Source organism: Molothrus ater, chromosome 9 (assembly GCF_012460135.2).
Source record: "Molothrus ater isolate BHLD 08-10-18 breed brown headed cowbird chromosome 9, BPBGC_Mater_1.1, whole genome shotgun sequence".
NCBI classification, from domain to species: domain Eukaryota; kingdom Metazoa; phylum Chordata; class Aves; order Passeriformes; family Icteridae; genus Molothrus; species Molothrus ater.
Window position 1 is genome coordinate 17,842,106 of NC_050486.2, and position 20,723 is coordinate 17,862,828.

A 20,723-nucleotide genomic window follows, 5' to 3' on the forward strand; every position below is an offset into this window, starting at 1 on the left:
TTTGGACAACTCACATCATGTCTGTCTGCTCAGGCTATCTGGCCTAAGAGTAGCTGATATATAAAAGAAAGTAAAATGATTTATTGTAACATGATGAAGAATTACTGAGCTTCTCAGCAACTTAGTCAGAGCAAGGGTTCAGCAAATTAGATTACTAAGCAATAACAGCTTTTCTTTTCCCACTTAATGTAATTTTTTTGCACTAATATTCTGTCTGCCAACAAAGGCCCCAGGCTCCTAAAGGTCAAAGTTTGCCTGCAGTCTGCATCAGTCACAGTGACAGCACTGAATGAACCAGAATAGTTAATTAAGAGCTAGGCCCACAGTTACCATGGGCATGGAAGTCAAATGCAGAAATGTTAGGAATTTCTGTAAGTATGGGTCACAGAAATTAAACCAAAGAATAAATATTAGTTGTGGAATGGGAAGAGGAAATCAGCCATGGCTGATATCTCATAGCTGTTGAGGGAATGACAGATTGGGTAAGTCTGCTGAAAACATGAAAAGGAGCTTAAGAGGGGGGAAAATGAAGTCTTATGATGATTAAAGTCTTTATGCTTTGGGTTTTGGCTTTTTTTTTCCGATAACTTGATAAAGAAAAGGTTTTCCTATAGACACAAAGACATGTAAACTATGACAGCACAGTGCTTCCCAAGCAAAGCAAAAGGAAAAAAAAAAAGAAAAAAAAACCTTGCAAGAAATTAAACAGTCTGAACCATGGAAATCAGATGGTTAGAGCATTCCTAGAAAAGCACTTTATCTACAGATATGTCTGGAAGTAAAGAAAGAATGAAGTGACTTTACTGAAATGAGACTGACCACTGTGAGGCTGCTGCATAATATGCAAGGCTTGGAGGAGTTTAAGGGAAAAGTTTTTTGGAAAAGATTTTACATTTTCTCATTTTGTGGATTTATTTTTTCATAATTAAAGCTGCAGCTTATCTTAGAAAATTCAATATTCCCTGGAAATGTTGTTTTCAATTAAAAAGAGATTGCATTTTCTCATGAAAAGATTTTTGTCTTCAACTTTGAAAAATAGAGTAATCATTTCCAAATAAATTCTGAGCAATTTGCAAGTCATTTTGCATTTGTGTTATTGCTAACTCTTCTCCATGTGTACTGATTTTAACAGTGATGAAGGTTGTTTGAAAGGCCTCTTTAAGCTTTGATTAAACAACTATGTAGTTTTGCAATTTCATGTATGTTCCAAGATTTTTCTTGCAATGGATTTAGCTGTGCAGAACATATGGCATTTATAAAAGTAGACAACACATGGACCACATGCTGGATTCATTTCCCTCATGAAAGTGATTTAATTCTGCAATTTTCATTTTCTTTTCCTCTGCTAAAGAGATATCAAAATACAGCTGATAATCCAAAATGAGTTTTCTATGATATACTGCAGAGTTAAGCATGCTAGAATATATTCAAATTGGTTTGATGAGGCAAATTTTGTTGCCCATGATCAGGTAATTAATTTGAAATCTTTCATAGCCTGTAGCAAGATTACTGTAGGAATGTAAAAATATAAGTAAATTATTAAGCATTTCGGCATGACACTGCTTTGGTTTTAAACAGCAAATTATTTCAGCATTGAATAACTTGTGTTACCAATAGGGCTTGCTACAGACCTCATGGTGTTTCCCAAAAAGCAGTTTGCAAGTACTTTTTGAATGTGGAAACATTTTATTTGCAAATTGTGAACCACTTGCCCGCTGAGTCTACTTCATGACCGCTAGTTATGTTTTAATTGTGCCCATTAAAAATCATGCTGAAAAAATTTACATTTGATAGGCAAAGTTAAGTTTTACTCCCATACTTGTCTCTCTGTAGGTTGCTAGAGGAAAGCATAAGGAAAGTAAGAAAACAAGAGAATGAAAATAGAAACTACAGTTCAGTTAAAAAGGAGACTTGAAATAAAAACTGGAAACAAGGTTTTATGAGCTCTTTTTCAAAGATTTATCATTCTATTTACACTAAAGTGATCTTAGGACTCATCAAACAGTATCTGCAAGATATTTACTGATGAACTGCAACATTGTTAAAAAAAGCAAGTAGATAATGTAACAACAAAATGTTAGGTAAATGATGACACTCTTTATTCCTACAGAACTAAACTTTTCTAACTGTTACTCTCAAGATTTTGCTACAGGAAAGTGATCTCCCATAAAGCTGCACTATACTATAGTTTAGATCTGTTTGACGATGGATACAATTTTCCACACCGGGGTATCCAAAGGTGTCAAGATGCCTTGCACTGCTTTAGTATCTCATCCATTCCATACGCAGGGTTTTCTCAGCAAGCTTTAGAGTCAACCTTATATTGCATAGACATGATACCTCTAAGTGATATTTATCTTGAAGATGGGCTCTCGGACCATGTGGTGTCAGTCCTTTAATAGTATATTAAGATTTATGCCACCTGTGTTAAAAACATGGATAATTATTGGTAAATACTGTTAGGGCAAAGGCATTACTATAATATAGTGCAGTTTTACAAGCTGACATTGGCAACACTGCATTTCTCGAATTTATTTCAGAAACTCAGACTGTACGGCTGGGGTATTGCAACTCGAGTTTCTACCGAGGGAAAAGAGGGAATTTGGAGTGAGCCAAGAAAAGCAGTTTATTCAGGAAGTATAAGCACACCTGGTGAGTTAAACACAGGAGCTGAAGGGGCATTACATACAACTGTTTCTGCGAGCAATGTGTTATAGGGGTTGTTAGTGCCGTGTGGTCGAAGAAGAGGGTTTGTTAGTAGGTAATTGCCAGTCATTCCTAAAGCAAAAGAAACAGAAAAAAAATGTCAGTTGCTTAATTTTAGCCTGACAGTTTCAATAAAGAATAATTTTTATTCATCATGAATCATGTAGGATTTCTGAAATGTAATTCAGCTGAAAATTTCTGGATGTATTTGAGCTATGCATTGGAAATGGGAGCAGGAAAATACAGTTAGATTCCAGTAATTCACAGGTGCTGTCCAAATCCCCAAAGTAAACGTCTAGTGAAAGTGATATTTACTAATGTATACAAAATCACTGTTACACAAGAGCAGCAATTAAATGTTTAGGGATCAAGGTACTACATAAAGCTATTAGGACTTTAAAAATGATCATAGGGAGCACTTCTGTCCAGAACTGACTGAACTGAATTTCTCAAACTGAAAGGCATTGAAAAACCTCTTATGACAGGATCAGAGCTGTTACTCACTTTATTAAATACACACAGATAGTGGAAGGGAATTGCTGTTTTCAAACAGACAGTGGATGACAAATTGCAAGAAGCATATCTTAGTATATGCAAAAGTATGCATGCTGAGGGGAAAGCAAAATATTTGCTCTAAGAAATCAGAGCATTCACATTTTCTCCTGGGACAGTCATGCTGCAAACGTATCTGCCAGGTTTTAAAAAAGAATTCCTTGAATGACAAATTTCTTTAAACTATCAGTTTACAAATAATGTAAGACAAATAAAAATACTACATGAACAGACCCTTTTAATCTCTTGTAAATTCAAATTTACATGTTAACGCAACACCATTTAAACACTCAGAAAAATCAGATAAAAAACCAGCATATTTTGAGAAATTATTAAAAAGTCAATTGATCTCTGATTTCTAGCTACTACAAGAAAAATGCTGTGATTTAAAAATTAATTTAAACATCTCAATAAGATTAAATTCAAGTTTCTTTTTTATTACTTTGCAAAGCAGTTCATCAGGATCAGTGTATTACAGACCTAAAGACAATTAGAGAAACAGCTCTATTTTCATAGTATAAATATTTTTATTTGTCAAGTAATTATATATATTCCAAATATTAATGCTTTTGTACTCCCAGAACTACTTAGCAGCTGAAATGTGCAGAAATTTTTAACACTCAGAGAATTATGGTCTGAGAACGCTAATCTTATTTGAAAGTTTGTATTAGTGATCAACTAAAAAAATTATCATAGTTTTTTCCCATTGTAAAGTACTTCTTACCAGAAATAATAACTGAAATGTATTTTGCTTGGTTTTTTAAAATTTTGCATGCTATATTTAATCTTAGACTAATTATGTGTAATTTATAGTTAAGATTTTTTTAAATCCAAATTTCTTAGTCACAAGAAAAAAAAAAGCTTAATTAAAAGCTTGATTTTTATTTTAAAGGAAAAATGACACTTGCCATTAATTATTAAACTACCATAATACGTATGTATCACTGAGATAGTGACAAAATTATAACTGAACAGAGTTGATAACAATTTTTCTAATCATGGCAGAACATCTCCATTGACTTGAGTCTGGAACTTGAAACAGGGAGAAGCTGCTAGACCTCTGTTCAACACTGGATTAACTAATAGTGCAGCACAGTTAGGGCAAACCTCAGTAAGAGACAGCAAACTAGAGTAATTACCAAATTTTATGTGCTTGTAGTTTTGGAATTTTAGTATGACACTTAAGGAGACATGAAAAATATACATTTTCTACCTACGAGAAGTTACTTAATTTTGATTTTTGCCAGAAGAACATGCAGGGGCAAGAGGGGTGGGAGGAGCAGTGAGACACACAGGTCTTACCCACTACGTACCAAACATCAAAAGTAGAATCATGCTTTCTGATACCTTTTGCTTTGCAAATACCACAATTTTACTTCCAAAATGAATGTAAATACAGGTTCCTGCTATCAAATCCTGAATTTGGATTTTCTGTTTGAAACTTTCTGAGTGGAGCAGGAACTGGTTGCAGTGTGACCAGGGCTACCTGCTCTTCACTTAAGGATTGGGTGGAAGAACAGGTTCAAACCTGGCTTGCACAGAGCAGTCCTCCCTCCACTGCTGGCTCAAACTGACTCCAAAACACAGCAGGGAGGGGAGAAAGGGAGGGACAATCTGTCTTGGTAAACACCCTTGTCTTCTGTCTGGACATGAGAATGAGGTTACAGATTTCAAAGTCTATCTGAGATGAGAAGTTTTGAGTTTTGACTTCTCTGTGCCTGAAAATCTGGATTCTATCCCATGTTACAGATATGATGCTCTTTGAAATAGAAAAGATAAATGATTTACAGACATCTTTTGCATAGAAATGATATCAATTAGATTTCACTGGGAAAATTTCTGCACCTAAAAATCAGTCAAATATGCATTAAAATGTTACTGCACTCATATTTCTATTTCAGATATAACCTATAAAGGTTAGGAAAGATTTAAAATTATGATCTTGCTTTTAAGCTAAATTATTGATGAAACTAATTTAAATACATTCTCATGAATTGAAGAATTCAACTTCTATAGCAGGGGCCAGTTAAGGGAACATGGTTTTCAAAAGTGCTGGTGGATAACTTTAAAAATCTCCTTTTAGAGAACACTTGTTCCAGATTTTTTTTTTAACATTATTTTCAATTCTTCTGTGTTAAATGATATAAAATCTGTAATAATTTATGGATTCTAAAACTGAAATGTTCCCAGTGACTGACCTTGATTAAGTGTTGAAGTGCTGTTGATGTCACCTGAGATAAAAGACGATTCCGATTGTTTTCTTACAGTGTCATTCCACATCCTCCTTATCCGACTCTGTTAGCACGAAGCAGTGAGACAAAACAAAGTAGATTACAAAAGATTTTTTCCTGCTCATGTGCTATTGTGTAGAATATTTGTGTTTATTTTAGCCTAAAGTAAACCATTTTTCTAGTACGTCATGAAAATTCCTTATTTTTTTATTAAAACTCTAATTTATTAAACTTTATTTCAATGAACCATGATGGCATAAAACTTCCTATAAATCAGTCCCTAATTACAAGAAAAAAGAACATATTCGTAATAGACCAAAATAACTGTTTAAAAAGAAATAATTCTACAATGCAGAAGTACATATTTACCATCTAAATGACAATAATGAGAAGACAATTAGTCTTTCTGATTGGAAGACATCTCAGTAGGCTTTTCATAAATAAGGTAATTAAAAGTTGCTGTCAAAATCTTTGTTACCTGAGTGCCAGAGGAATAGCGAGCACTGGTTCTGGTGGTTGATGCCTTCACTGAGCTGTGGGGACTCTCAGTTGGAAGTCCTCCACAGCAGTAGGAATGTCTGAAGCATTTCCCATATTCCTTACGTACCTATGAGGGAAAAAAAAATTGCTTAGCACAAGAAATAGTTTTAAATAGCTGCTGGCAAAAACACATGAACCTGGCATTGAAACTACTCACTTCTCAAGCAAATAGATAATTCTTGTCTGTTGAATTGCTGGCTGTTAGCAAACCCACATATTTCTCTCTACTCAGTGGCAGTATTAGCAGCTACCCAGGAGTTTTGAACCAATTATTTCCATGGTATACACACACTTAGAGATGTCCCTGAATAATCACTACTGACTTAGTTAGAAAATTGTTTTTATTCAATTTTCATATTGTAGATTAATATAGTTAAGTTTAGCTGAATTGAATGCTGGCTGAAAATAGTGGTTTTTATAAAAGCTTTTGGTGCAGAAAGCACAGCAAGCCTGTCTTCCCATCCTAGCAGGCCAGAAGGGCTTGAGCACTGCTCAGTACTACTCCTTATGCAATGATTTCCAATAAAGAGTGCAAAATTTCCAATGCCTGTAAAGGACTTTTCTTACTCTGTGTAACTCATCCAGCTGCTGCTTCAGATGGCCACAGCTGCCCTGGCCTTGTACAGAGCTCACAAACACCACTGCCCCACTCCAGGCACAGCCCCAGCCCCTGCTATGCTGGTGGAGCTGCTTGCCAGTGTTCCAGAGTCACTTTCGGAACCATAAAGGCTGGGAATGAAGCACCTTTCACTTTTGGGACTCAAACACAAAATTCTAATTCCTATCTTTGTTGAATCTAGAAATTTGAATATACCCATGTTTATGACTTTTTTTTTTTTCTGACAGAGCAGCAAAACTAATTAATGACTTCAGTATTTGGGCTACATTTATTCACTTTCTGTTTCCAGTGACCTACTGGAAACTTTTGTTATGGGTGATAACAATTGCCATAAAAGTAATCAGGATCACTTTACAGAGCAGGTAATTTTCTTATATTCCATGACTGCTTCACTGACTGTTAGTTTTGGATAACAGAAGAGTGTGTGCATATCTTGGCAGCAAGACTGCACCAGTGAAAGGACAGAGTGGATAGAATTTGTATAGATGTGTAAGTCTAAACTCATAAATCTTGCCCCAGATTACATGGGAATTTAAGTGTCTCTTCTACATCAATGAGACTCATGAGTTTCTGTGAAAAGAGGGATTTCAGCTAATCTGGAAATTCTGCCTGACCTATGAATATATAAGACAGAAAGTTATGTATATGCAAAAAGGAGAGAGGAAAAAATGCAAAAAAATAATAGTGTGGATTTACATATGTAATGTGCTGTTTTCTACAGGAGTTTTACTCACAGAATACATACTGTGCTGTTTTTCTATAATTCACAAGGATGAAGAAAAGTTGAATAATTTTTACTTTAACTTCAAGGCACAATAATTCAGCTTTTTATAAAAGTATATGGTACCTATTTAAAGTCAACTCCTATCTATATCAGCACAAAACACATGTAAAAATATGAAAACAGAAATGAAACAACTTCAAATTATAATTTTTAACCCTGGAAAACATAGGTCTATATACATCATCACTAGATGGTATAACACCTAAGAAAAAACACTCCTGAACACTAATGGATATTAAATGCTCTAAGCCACTACACAGTAGAGACAATAGCAATCAAAACTGTATTTTTACCCAAATACCGCCCTCCAGGGCTGGTTTTGCCTAATGCCTGTATTGCAGTGAATGTACATTATCTGTCAGGACTGTGCATTCCACTGTCATTATTTCTAAATTATAGCTTGTTGGAAACTGATGGAAGCAACAGCACTATCATCTCGTCAGAACTGGAAACATAATAGTTTTCACTTCCACAATTCTATTTCTCTGTTCAATTTAGTGACCAAGTAGTAATAACAGAATAAAAAGACTACATTAGCTATGCAGACAGAGCACAGGACAATATCCAGTCAAAGGCAGTGACACTTAAAAATCTTAAATGGCAGCTTTAACATTTTTTCAGGTATAAATCTTATTGCTCTAGGTTATGTTTTTTCACACTTGACTGGTATTTTAATATCGCTTTTTGCTGACTCCACTTTATATGAAAACAATGCACAGCTGTAAAAAGAAATAAAAAAAGGAATCTGTTTCTGATTTTCAAGTCCAATACAAATAGTAAAAAGGGAAACATTTTATGAAACCCTAACCTAGAAAATATTTGCATTTTGGGAATGTTTGCATTTTCTTCCCTTTCTTCTTCTCTTAGGCTCAATCTGCTAAGTGTGCTTTTGTTCTCTCCAAACGAGTGGAGTGTCATGTTCATCCAGGTAAAATTCTGTCTACCAGATCTTTTCCTAAAACACCTCTGAATGCCATTGTCTAAACCAAATTTAGAGATGCCGGTAATGTTAGAGTTGGTACAGTTGAGAACATGAGCATAGGATTTTTGTATTTAAACAACACTTTATCCAGGGTCTCAAACCATCTTGTAAATATCAGTTAATTATGTCTCTGGTGAGCTAATTATAATGGGAGTTAATAATTGCTGGGTCTCCAGCCTAAAACTGGTAAAAATATTTATAATCTAAATACTGCAAATTGGATATTTCCAAATGTAGGACATACTGCATTTCATGTTAAGTTTGTTTGGGTGGGATTTTTTGATGTTCACCCTTCCTCTCAACTCTCATTACTTTCATTTGTCCTGCCTTCTAACAAAGGCTCTCAACATTTTTATGCACTCTTCATTAAAACACCTCTAAAACATCCTTGGAAGCAATCTCCACCCTCTGGGGAAGAGAAGGGAACCCAAAAAAGGGTCCCACAGAGCTGTGCCCTTCATTTTCCTTCTCTCCTGCTTGCTCCTCTCTCCCCTTCAAGCCTTCTCTCTGTCTCCCTCTGTTTCTCTTTGTCTATCTCTCCTTCCAGCTCCTTCTGGACCCTTCTGCTTTCATCCAGAGAAAGGGAGCAGAACTAATTTAGCTCATCCCACTTGTGAGGGAGGCTCCAGTGAAGAGCACAAAACTATTGGGATTTCTGGGGGAAGCAAACACTTGGGAAAAAAGCATTAATGCCGGCATCTTTTCCATCTACAGAAAACTATTCCTGTTAGCAGGTGTCTAACATTAATGACTACTTTGTTCTAAAGTGTGTCAAAGTTCATAATAAAATTAATTTTTACATCACACCTAATTTTGTAATGAATGAGCACACATAGTACTATCCCTGCCTATCACCCATAGCTTTATGTGGCAGCTTAATGGGATCTCAGGAAAGGTGCTCTGCCTTGTTCTGAGAAAAGGAGAGCATTTCCAGGCTGGTATGGGCTGATATCATAACTGATCCTCTGTTTGCAGCACTGCAGTGAAGGCAGGACTTGTTTCATGTGAACATAAAAGATTTTTGGCGGTAAGTCCAGGCTAATATGCACCACACTACCAGTGTTCAACTTTTACATTTTCTTCACAAAACCTTCAAACTTTTCAAGAACAGGTTGGAAATGCTGCATCCATGTTAAACCTGGCTGGGTCACAGAGCAGTTGCATGACTCCCACTAGCACATACAGCAAGAACTGCACTGGAATTCTGGTCCCCTCCTCAAACTACTTCAAAATACTCCAGTTCTTCAAATTGTTAATTTTATCTCTATTTCTTATGAATTATGTCTGGCATTTCTAAGGAGTTAGGGAACATTCATCTGTGGTTTTGGTAACTTACTTTCTTTTGAAGGGCACAATGAAAGATGAAAATAAACATTCCTTGGAAAGCGTTAAATACTGTGAAGAGATATGTCATCACAACGGTCCCCTCATTTATAAACAGCAGACCAAATGACCATGTTAGGCCAAGGAGACACAGGAGAGCAAATGCACCCAGGACCCAGGATCTGTAAAAGAAAATTAATTTTAGTAACATTACTTACGAGAATGTACTTTGCCAAATCCAATATTAACATTTCAGTTCCTGCAGTTGACTTTTACTAGTTTCACATTCAAATGTAAAAATTCCTTGAGTTTAACCTTTTATCTATTAAAGAAAGAACGATTCCATTCAGTACTCTTAGACTCCAATGAAAACAGCAAGAATAGATATAACCTTTGTCTTTCTCAAGAACAGCATAGGATGTCAAAACTATTTTGAAATGCAGAAGTATAGCACAAGCCTCAGCTACTCCATTGCTTTATCTGCTTTTAGAGAAGAGATTGATAAATCTGGCTTAGCCACTAATCACACCATAGATTTTAAGCAGTGGTGCTGCCATATAATACCAAATAATGCAACACAAATGCACAAAGGTTAAACAGCAGATTAAAAGCCTAGAGCCCAAATCATTAATGCTTCGATAAACTCAGCTAAACTGAAGCTAGAGGATGTAACTTCCGCATGAAGAAACCCTGCTGAAATGTGACAAAAATATGGATATTACTTTACAGAACAATCTAAAAAAGATTCCATCATGAATAGGTTAAGGAAAAGGAATTGTAGCAAACAGCACAGAATGAAAGGGAAAGGGAATTTAGTCAGTGAATTCCACATCTAACTAATGATCTTACTTGATAAATGGCTTATTATCTTCATAGCTAGAAAGCATTATAAGCAGAAAAGAGAAACAAAATTATTAGACAGAATTGAAACAGAAATTAATAAGAGCATTTTTAATTGTCTATAAAAATTAGTCAAAATTAGGAAATTCAAAATGCAGAGGCAAGCAATTTAAAAGTATAAAGGCATGTAATAGTTTAAGTCTTTAGCAAATCAGGTATCTCAAAAATAGTTAATTAAAATTAAGGGAAATCCACAATATGACCGAGTTTGTAAAGTTAAAAATCATGCTAGAAGTTTGTTAATGTAGGGTTCTATCTTACCCAGGTAAGTCCGTATTATAGTAGCCATCACAAACACGGTAATTACTGGTGTGGATGAGAAGACAGAAAGAGGAAAAGGAAGAAAAGAGAGAGATGCTAGAGATTAGCTCTCTCTCTCATCATGCAACATGCAATGAAGCTGATACTGACCTATCTAGAACATCTAGTTCACAATGTTATCCTTACTGAAAGTCTCCCTTTGCCATTTCCAACGTTCAAAGCAGATCTGTCAGACCCTTTCACATCCAACCCTCAGTGTTAGAAAGTGGCACCATCCCTTCAGTGTTGGTAACAAAAACCTTGAATACAACGTAAGGCTAAACAGAATACAGTAAAAAGCTATCTAAAAAAGTGCAAGCTGCCAAAGCCTTATTAGTTATCAAAACCTTATATTACTCTGCAAAAGGGACACTACAGTAGAACACCATGATAAAGTAAACATTTGTTAAATTAGCATGAAAACAACATATAATCTTAAAGTTAACAATAATAATAGAGTCAATTCTCTGGGGAGAACAGGATTACAAGTAGAAACTGCTCGGAATCCCTAAATCAAAAAGTCATTTAACAAAACAAACTTAATATAATCATATCAGCCATGCAAACAGGAACATCATTTTTGAACTGCATTTTAAATGCAAATGAAATTACTACAGTGCTGTGGCATTTCCGTGAAACAGTTTCTTGGCACTAGTTCCAGGCTGAAATTATCTAATTTTGACCGGCGTTTGTGACATTACAGCAACAATGTGACGAAAGCAGGATTGGCTCTGTTTGCTTCTAATTGACATCTGCAGTTGCTGGGAGACAATGGCATGTGCTCCTAATGGAGAGTAGCTTTCAATCAGTTCAGCAATCAGAAAATAATCATAGTTCTCATACTTGAACACAAAGCACTTACTTAATGTTTTCCAACCTGCTAGAGTCTGGTTTCAAAGTGTTTGAGTGCTTCACCATTTTGCACAATGTGATCACCAGGAAGATAAGATTCAGCTGTCAAAACAGATAAGAATGAAATTAAACTACTTCAAGTAATAGGTTGAATAATGATGATGTTACAGGCTAAACAAAAACCCTGTAGTTTATTTCCAAGTAAGTAGTGAAAATTGGTAACTATATCAGATGGTCTGCAAACTATGATTGCAAATAAGAATGAGAGGATAAACATATTAGAAGTCCTTGTTTCACCTAATTTCCAAAATTCCCCACATTGTCATGAACCACCGTATTTAACTAATGTCCAGCACTTGCCATTGTCAGTTTAGCTCTGTCCTCCAGCATGTTTTGCTCATCAACTGCTCACCTTTACCTGTCACCCCTGGCCCTGTGTTATGGAATGTTCCCCATAACACTCTCTGAGGACAATGGTCACGGCTTCACTGGGCTATACTAGTTGTCTTTTTATCACCCCATCCTGATTTTGAAATGTTTTTCACCTTTGCTGGTTTCTCCTTTATATTTTTTTATTTTATTCCTTTTTGTTCTCACAATCCTACTGGGGTCTTGAAAAGACCTTAAATGTAACTGGAAAAAAAGAAAAAGAGAGGAAAAGAAGAAAAAGAAACACAAAGATGTAGCAAATGCATCAAACTTAACAGTGCCATAGACATATGCTGGTGGTGCACCCTCCTGCTGCCCTCTTTCCCTTTGTAGTCTGGATTCTGTCGAAGCGAGACTGTGTGTGCACTTGAAGGACTGTAGCATCTTATTCTTGTTGTGTCATTCATACAGGTAACACCAGGGAAGATACTGAAGGAAATTTTTTATCATTCTCTTATTGTGAAGCAGAATCACAGATATCAAAGTTACTGGGTGCCTTTCTCCTATCGATTTCAAAGCCTGTGAAAAGCACAGGCGAGCCAAATACAAGGATGCCTGCAGAACACAGGGCTAAAAAATGGTATCCAACTAATTTCAGTAATTAGTTTGTGCTGTCCTATATCAGACAGAAAAGTTGGACAAAATTGTATCTTTGAAACCAGTAAGGGCCATGTCCTTTCAGCAAGAAGACACACATACTTGTCTACTACTACAATGGTGCACACAAAGTGGCTGGACCAAAAGCTAAAAGAAGATGGAAGAATATGCTTGGACACCCTTATAGCACATACATTAGACAGAGAACCCCATCCTTATAATCTTCCATACATATATATATATCTGCAACTGGTTACTGAGGGAGTATGATTATACCCAGTCTCTCAATTTGGGAAGCCTTTGATTTAAGATAGCTTCAAAATCTTCCTTCTTTTTGTAACAATGGGGATACCATTGTTACATTGCTAGATGTATTCCTGCAGCTGTGCCTTAATGGTCAGAAATGTCACCGAAATCCTAACAAAGAGCTGGTCTTAATCTTGAAAAGATGAGTATTTTGAAGGCTCTGATCAGAGTCTGTTAATAAGAACACTTATTACAGAAACAATTCCTACTGCTACGGGCAATCGTGTTATTGCTCCTGCTGCTGTCTCAAAATCAGGATGGACAGCACAAACTATAATGCAGTTCTCAACACCAGAAAAGTGTGTGGCAACTTTTGTTCTTATCATGCAAAGTACAACATTTTTACAATTATATGTTGAGATTAATAGAAAAAGGTGTTTGTGATACAAATAACAAAAATAAGCTTTCTGTTTCTGTTTGTGTTTCAAGAACTGGCTGAAAATACTTAACCTTTAGGCTGATGTATATACATGGTGTAGATTATGCATATTTCCATTGCTGCAAAATGTAATAGAAGTGCCAATAAGTCATAATCTTGGTGATTATCTTCTATAATTCTTATAGGAAATTACTAACCACATGAGAAAAAACATTTAGTTACATCATTGTGATCTCTTCCTCTCATCTAGGTTTTCTCTGTACGGTGTAACTTCATTGGATGAGAAAAGAAGCTGCTTCTTTCCCTGGCCTTTGCACCGGACAGGACAAGGGCTCTGCAACAGACCTGACCCTCAGCTCCATGTCTTAGTACAAGATTTCATTTTTCTCTATTTGAAAAAGTTTCTTGCACAGTTTGGTAGCTGACATAACATGTACTTCTTCAGCCTGCCTGAAAAATGCAACCTCAATTTGCTTTTTGTAAAAACAAACAGATTAAGAGCTAAGACACATGCCCTGTGTCAATCCTAACACGTACATCAACTTTGTCTGCAACCTATGCATCTGGAAGTGCACAATCCAGTTCAGAATAATATTTACAGCACAGCTGGAAGCTAATCCTTGCCTAGGGAGCTACCCTAGAATATCCTGTATTGTACTGACATCATGATTCTTGGATCAAAAACTCATAGATATGGCTTAGCCCATAAATGACTGCCTTATGAAACAAGAGGGTTTTACACTCTGATTCTTTGTACAACTGAAGTGCTGGTTTGCCACACGACAAATAAAAACTTGTATTCACACACTGAGGTTCCTTTGGTGACATGGGCAGACATGGCCTTACCCCAGAGCTTGAGCCAAGCTCCACTGTATTTAACAGGTTTTATGTAGGTACTCAGCTCTGTCTGGGTGTATGACATTGCTGCACCAGGGAACAACTGCACAAAGCAGTGACATTTTAATTGTAATTCATGTACAGACCCACAAAACCAGCCCACAGAAATAATAATGCCATATCACAGCAGCTGAAAAAGTCCTTCCAAGAAAAAAAGAAAAATACTGTACTTTGAAGACAAAGTAACTATGACAACTGAGCATATGATACTTGTTTCTCCATCACTGTGAAATGTTGCATAGTTTTCAGTTTCAGCAGTCAAAAGACCATGGTTTGCCACTTGTTCAAACATGCTGGCATCTCTGTTATGCATTATATCATTATAAAAAAAACCCCACCATATTTTGCTTGCTTACTGTAACCAAACCTTTCTATAGATTTGCTTTTGGCTCCCTGATTGTTTTTAATCTAGAAATCGATTGTTTTGGAGGAATTCATAAGTTAAAGACTTTTGGGCATCTTGCCTTTTTTTTTCTTTTTCTCATGAAAGACACTAAGCAGTGAGGAAAGGGAACTTGCTGGAAAATAAATGCTTTTATAAGGAACAGCTGAATTAATTTTCTTGGTGAGAAATATGTAGGAGGGGGGAAGAAGAAAACACAGTTAGGACTTTTGTATTCATTTGTACAAGCAAAGCTTTTCCAGCTCTGAGCAACGTGGTCTGGCCCAGAGCTGAGGCTACTTTGAGAAGAAGGCTTGACCACAGATCTCCAGGAGCCCCTTTCAACCTGAATTGTTTCTGTGAGGACTGAACTGTTACTGATCCAAGCAAATGAATTTGTAGATGTTTTCCAAGCTTGACAGATGGTCTGAGTAGGACACCTTTCTTTAAGAAAATGTTCACCACAAGCACGCAGAACTCTTGAGGTCATACAAAGGCCCACAAGAGTGGCAAGAGAGACTTTTGAGAGCAATCTTCTGTGAGAAAAAATGGGCCTTTGACAATGGTGGCATTCTCATCACTTCATGTAACATAAATGGTCAGTGACTGGCTGGACCTCATCCTGACAACAGGGCTGCATCTATCCCAGATGAGCCAAAATCTGCAGCTGAACAGTGCCCCTCTTCTTTAAGCTAATAAAAATATAAATATATTGTTCAAACACACACACAGATGCACAATGTATACATCTCAAACAGTCCTAAAATTATACCCTTGATTATGTCTGTAAAATCTTTTTCCTGCTGCGTGTCTGCAAATCAGAGCAACATTCTTTTGAAAGCTAAAAATAAGAAATTAAAAGTCTGGTCAGGCATTAGGTTTGGATTTGAAGATTCTGCTGTGATACCAAAAAGTAACAAAACACACAGCTACAGAAGGTGGAGCTATAATACGAGATCTTTTAAAATATTAGCTGGTAATAGTAAGCAAAAATTTGAATTGATAGTATTTAATTTATGTTTATACTTGATTCTGATTTAGTTTCTAAAACTTACTGTCTACTGGAAGAGATGGAATTCTGGATAGAGAACTAGCTTGATCTATACCCTGATTTCAGAATTTTGTGTAAAGCAAAAGAAAAAAATATATAGTATCTTCTACAGAACTTCTATTAGTTTCTTGTAATCTCTTAATACAAGTGTAATTGGATAAAACAAAGTGAAAGAGAATTGATATATATTACAAAATAGCAACTTACTACTTTAAAATATAAAATATGAAGAGTTTTTATGGTAATAATCAAATGTAGCACACTGGAAGACCACGCTTATTCCACAGGCAACACACATATGGCCATTTCTACTTTGGAAAACAGAAGGAACTGGACACGAAAGAAGGTATAAGCAGAAAATGTGTCTTTCTAGACCCTGAAACCTATGTAATTTTGAGACAGGGAATGTGTCCAACTCAAATTAACTTTTTTAAAAAGTGGGTGTGCTAACCTGCACAGAAGACTAATCAACTGGAGTTAGCTGCAGGTACGATGAATTAGTAGCAAAATAAAGTTAGATTTTGCAAAAACTATTATAAATTCCTCCTGCAACTAATAGATAAAAACCATTTATCAAGTGTCTACTATAGAAAGATAAACACGTATTATTTATAAAAAATAAGCTTACAAATACAGTCCATTTTCACTTGTGGAGCTAAGTTATGTGTACATCTGTCCATCCACTGACTCAGGTAAGCAATACTTCAGCCTGAGTGAGGACATTTAACACATTCTGTGTTAATGAAATGGGGCATCTTAGTAATTTTTGCTTAGATAACCCTTGGTAGACAAATACATGGGCTCTGCCTGCAAGCTGGGGGAAGCAAACTGCAACAGTTCTGGCTAAATTAAACCAATGCCACTCGTTCCTTGGACATGAATGAATCTACACAGCAGTCAAAGTGCTCAGGCTTTTCTGACCACAGATTACAGAAGTGCACTGTTTGTTTTATAGCCATGAACCTGCTCAATGGAATCACGTCCGCCCTGAGCTTAGCAGCTTAAAATTCATTCCACACTGCCTGCAGTGCTGACATGGATACGATAAGACAGAAGAACAGAAACACCACTCTGAAGTAACCTAGCTGAACTGCACATGTTCTGACCCTTTTGAACTCCCCAGAGCTTTTGTTACCTGGCAAATGCAGCTCTAAAACTGCTCTTGTATCTCCAGATCTTTGCTCTTAGCCATGCAGAAGCCTATTTCTCCCTGGGACTGGCAGCGAGAGAGGTGCTCTCTGAAGGCTTCTAAATGAGTGTGCACACTGAACTCTTACTGAACTGAATTAATTATTAAAGATGCAGATGGAGCTGTCCAAATGATAAGAACAGCTCCTGACGTATCATGATCCAAGCTTTCATTAAACCATTTCAGGCATACTAATGGTTTCCCACCGCTCATTACTTACATGCTCTTTTCTCATAGATATAATAACCCTGGTGCCCAAAGGCATGACAGGCTATAGAAATAGTGAAGTTAAAAGTTCCTCAGAAGATGTACTGAGGAGCTTCATGCTTCCCCCTCATACTTCCCATTCTCATTTTGTGCAAAAATGTGCACAGACACGACTACAAATGCTTATAAACTCAAGAGAAAAAACTGTAAATTAGAAGAGAGGACAATACTGTCAAAAAAGAGTTTATGTGCAGAACTATTAAACTGAGAAACACAGAAGTGACTTGAGCAACATGTTAAAAAGCTTACCAAAGCAACATTCTCACATGCTACTGACACTAAGTAAGCTACACTACAGATACAGCTCTTTGGTTACAGTGCACATGACATATTATTTTTCAGCCACTACACTTCCCACACTTCTTCCTCTGGTTTCTCTTGCTTTCTGAGCTGGGACGATTAGAGGGCAAAGCAATTGCTAGAGAAGAATTACTCCTAGGAACTGTGCTGTGATTGCTACCTGCTGTTTCATATTTTTCAAGTTGGGAATACTGCTCCCAAAAGCCTTTTGCGTCTCAGTCTAAATGATTTGCTGGAGGATAATAATGTCACGGCCAGTAAATAACAGTGAACTATGTCTGTACATGGTCAATATGATTAAATGTCCTTCACCTCTATTCTCACTCTGACCTGGTTATGAGGAAGTGAAAAAGCCATCAGCAAAGCCCAAGGCTTCCTGTGTGAAATGTTATTTTAAAGGAAGGGAGAGAAATATAGGTGACTTAGCAAAATACCCCCAGTAACAATAAAATAAGGAAGGAGCCACGAACAAAAAGCAAAATTATCACCACACAACCAGACTTGATGTGACTTAACTATTGTAGTGGGAAAATCAAAACAATTTCCAGAATAATTACAACTGCAAGAAACAACTTCATGCTGAAAAATATTGTCTATCATATGAACATATTAAGTCTATCTTTTGAAGACTTTCAATTGCAATTGTAGGTTTAATTTAAAAAAAAATCCCCATCATTCTGAGATATGATTTAATTAGAATGTATTTAGAATAAACTCTGTACAATTATTATGGTCTACACTTAAATCTTACAAACACTATAATTTTTCTAATTCAAGTCATACACACATAAATTTTGGCATCTACGCCCATGTTTTTGAAAATATGCCAATGAACTTTAACAACCTCTACATTGCACAAGTATCTTTTCTCAAGTGATCGCTCAAGGATTCAAATATTTTTTGATATAAACAGAGTAAATGCAAACCAAAACATTGGCCAGGAACATTTTTAGTAGAAATTTCCATAATCAAAGTATCAGTTTGGACTGTAAGTACAAAAAGTGCTGAAATATTATGTCTGGCACACAAATCTATAAAAGTCAAGGAAATTTCAAAATTATGCCTGATGCATGTCCTTCATACTGAAAAAATAAAATTTCTGAATATGGACAAATATAATTCCTGAATGTGGAAATTCAAGTGAACTCAAATTCTGCTAACATTTCACAACTCTACTGCTGTGAAAGAGCAGGAAGACATGCAACTATTTAAGATTTCCAAAGCATGAACACGAATTAATTCATCCCTCCAAACTATCAGCAATTATGAGAAAAGGCCTCTACGTACATAGGCTATGTCCCCAGCCAGCCTTCTACAGCATCTCCCAAGTAAAGCCAGGTTTTAAAGATACAGAGCTAGCAGAGAAAACCAAGGTGAGCCAAAATGCACATCGTGCATTCACTGTGCTCACAAATTCCTCCACTGTGTAGTGTTGGCATTGTTAGTCTGAAATAAATGGGAGAAGTTCTCTCCCTGGGTTGATTACAGGCTTTTTCCCTGGAAATGCTCAGAGAATTGGTAACTGATGTCTGAGTGCAGCACTCTGTGCTAAGGGGACACTGGGGCACCCAGTGGGTGTACAGATGGGTGCAGGCACACAGTGGCTTCAGCAATGAATGTGCACAGGCTTTCTACTGGTTACATAACAGCCCATTATTTGTACTAAAACAGAGCAACTTCTGTGTCTGACAGGCACTACACGTAACACAAATACACACAGAAGTAGGCATGGAAAAATGTGCATATGCAAATACACAGACAAATACTGTGTAAGTGTAATGGAACAAAAAATTAATTTAATTATCCAATGCATTAGAATACCCTTTTGAGATAATTATGTTGGATAATTAGCAGTTAAATTCTAGAATGTGTACAGTAGTGACTCAATTGAAAGCAATAATAATGGTTCCTTTTAAAAAGCCCCTGTGTTTAGTACTTCATTGATCTTTCATATGGCTACACATGTCAATATGACCTTCAGAATTCAAGCCATTAGGAAAAAATGGCCATGCTGAAGTGCCACCACAGCTTTGACAATTAATCATTTGGTCAGCACTCTTTAAAGATTTCTACATATTTATATAACCATTAGTCACATTATAAATTGTTTCTAAGCATTTTTATGGGATGTCTTGTGAATAAGGATGGCACTGAATGAAAATTTAATTTCATTTCAATTTTTTTAATTTGCTGTGAGGCAACCTAAAAAGAAAGGGAAAAAAAAACCAAACTTCTTACCAGAATAATGAAAGTAACAGGTCCAATGAAACTCCAGATAAAGTAGTTATCTACGTGCAGCCAGCAACTATTATGGAACAAAGAGAATGAAAAGTGAAAAGGTGCATTATCACCTCAGTCCAATAAATGGAAAGTGCAAAAATACTTCTTATGGTAACACTTTGCCAGTAAACAATGATGAAGATTGCACAGTACCACTTATTCCATGGACAACACCTAACCTGAACCTCACCTCTTCAATGAACTCTGTATAACACAACTGAACCTGAAACTACAACATTAGGAATAACTAACATAAGGAGAAACAAAACCAAAGCAAGCTCTCCTTTCAGTCAAAAGGTTTGGAGACAGGTGCTATCATGGACTAATGAATCTAACATCAGTAAATAATTTTTGCAGCCTTCCCATGTGATCTTCAAAGTCTGCTTTTAACTTTTAACTATGTTAAGTGCTCATGCCTGAGGAATATGAGACAGAAAATGCTCAGATGCCAGGTTTTGCTGAATAATAATATGGTATAAATAAAATGCCCCATCTGGGAGTTGAACTGTGGAGAAAGAATACATAAGATACCAGACTAAATGACGTATAAACCTATTAGGGCCAACTTCACTTAGCAATTCATTTTTCAAGCAGACCAGTTCCCTGCTGAATTCTCTTGTTTGTCTTTCATCAATAGCAACATCAAGCAGCTTTCTTGTAGTCAACAATATCTTCCCCTTCTGTAACTAATTTCATCAAAGGACAAAATAAACACTACTGAAAGGCAAATTCATGCCTCCAGCAACTCAAATCCTCAGAAATGTTTCCTGTCTACCTTCTGTCACTTCCTATATGCATCTGTATTTCTGTAAATAAAAGACAGTGGCTAATTTTAATCTCACTCTACTTGCCTGATA

General features: G+C 36.2%; 1 protein-coding gene across 14 annotated transcripts in view; it reads right to left on the reverse strand.

Annotated features, from left to right (window-relative positions):
- ADGRL2 (adhesion G protein-coupled receptor L2) overlaps nucleotides 1–20,723 on the reverse strand; it is a 157,672-nt gene that overhangs the window by 2,759 nt on the left and 134,190 nt on the right. For 4 of the 14 annotated variants that reach the window (XM_054515702.1, XM_054515703.1, XM_036387521.2 and 1 more), the window contains 8 exons: nucleotides 19,825–19,891; nucleotides 11,800–11,891; nucleotides 10,899–10,943; nucleotides 10,587–10,613; nucleotides 9,751–9,919; nucleotides 5,968–6,096; nucleotides 5,457–5,553; nucleotides 2,650–2,778 (listed from right to left, as the gene is read on the reverse strand). In XM_054515702.1, the coding sequence (XP_054371677.1) occupies nucleotides 2,650–2,778; nucleotides 5,457–5,553; nucleotides 5,968–6,096; nucleotides 9,751–9,919; nucleotides 10,587–10,613; nucleotides 10,899–10,943; nucleotides 11,800–11,891; nucleotides 19,825–19,891 (755 nt within the window). Of the gene's footprint in view, nucleotides 54–2,649; nucleotides 2,779–5,456; nucleotides 5,554–5,967; nucleotides 6,097–9,750; nucleotides 9,920–10,586; nucleotides 10,614–10,898; nucleotides 10,944–11,799; nucleotides 11,892–19,824; nucleotides 19,892–20,723 lie in introns of all 14 variants that reach the window. The other 10 variants (XM_036387530.2, XM_054515712.1, XM_054515710.1 and 7 more) reach the window with 9 other exon arrangements.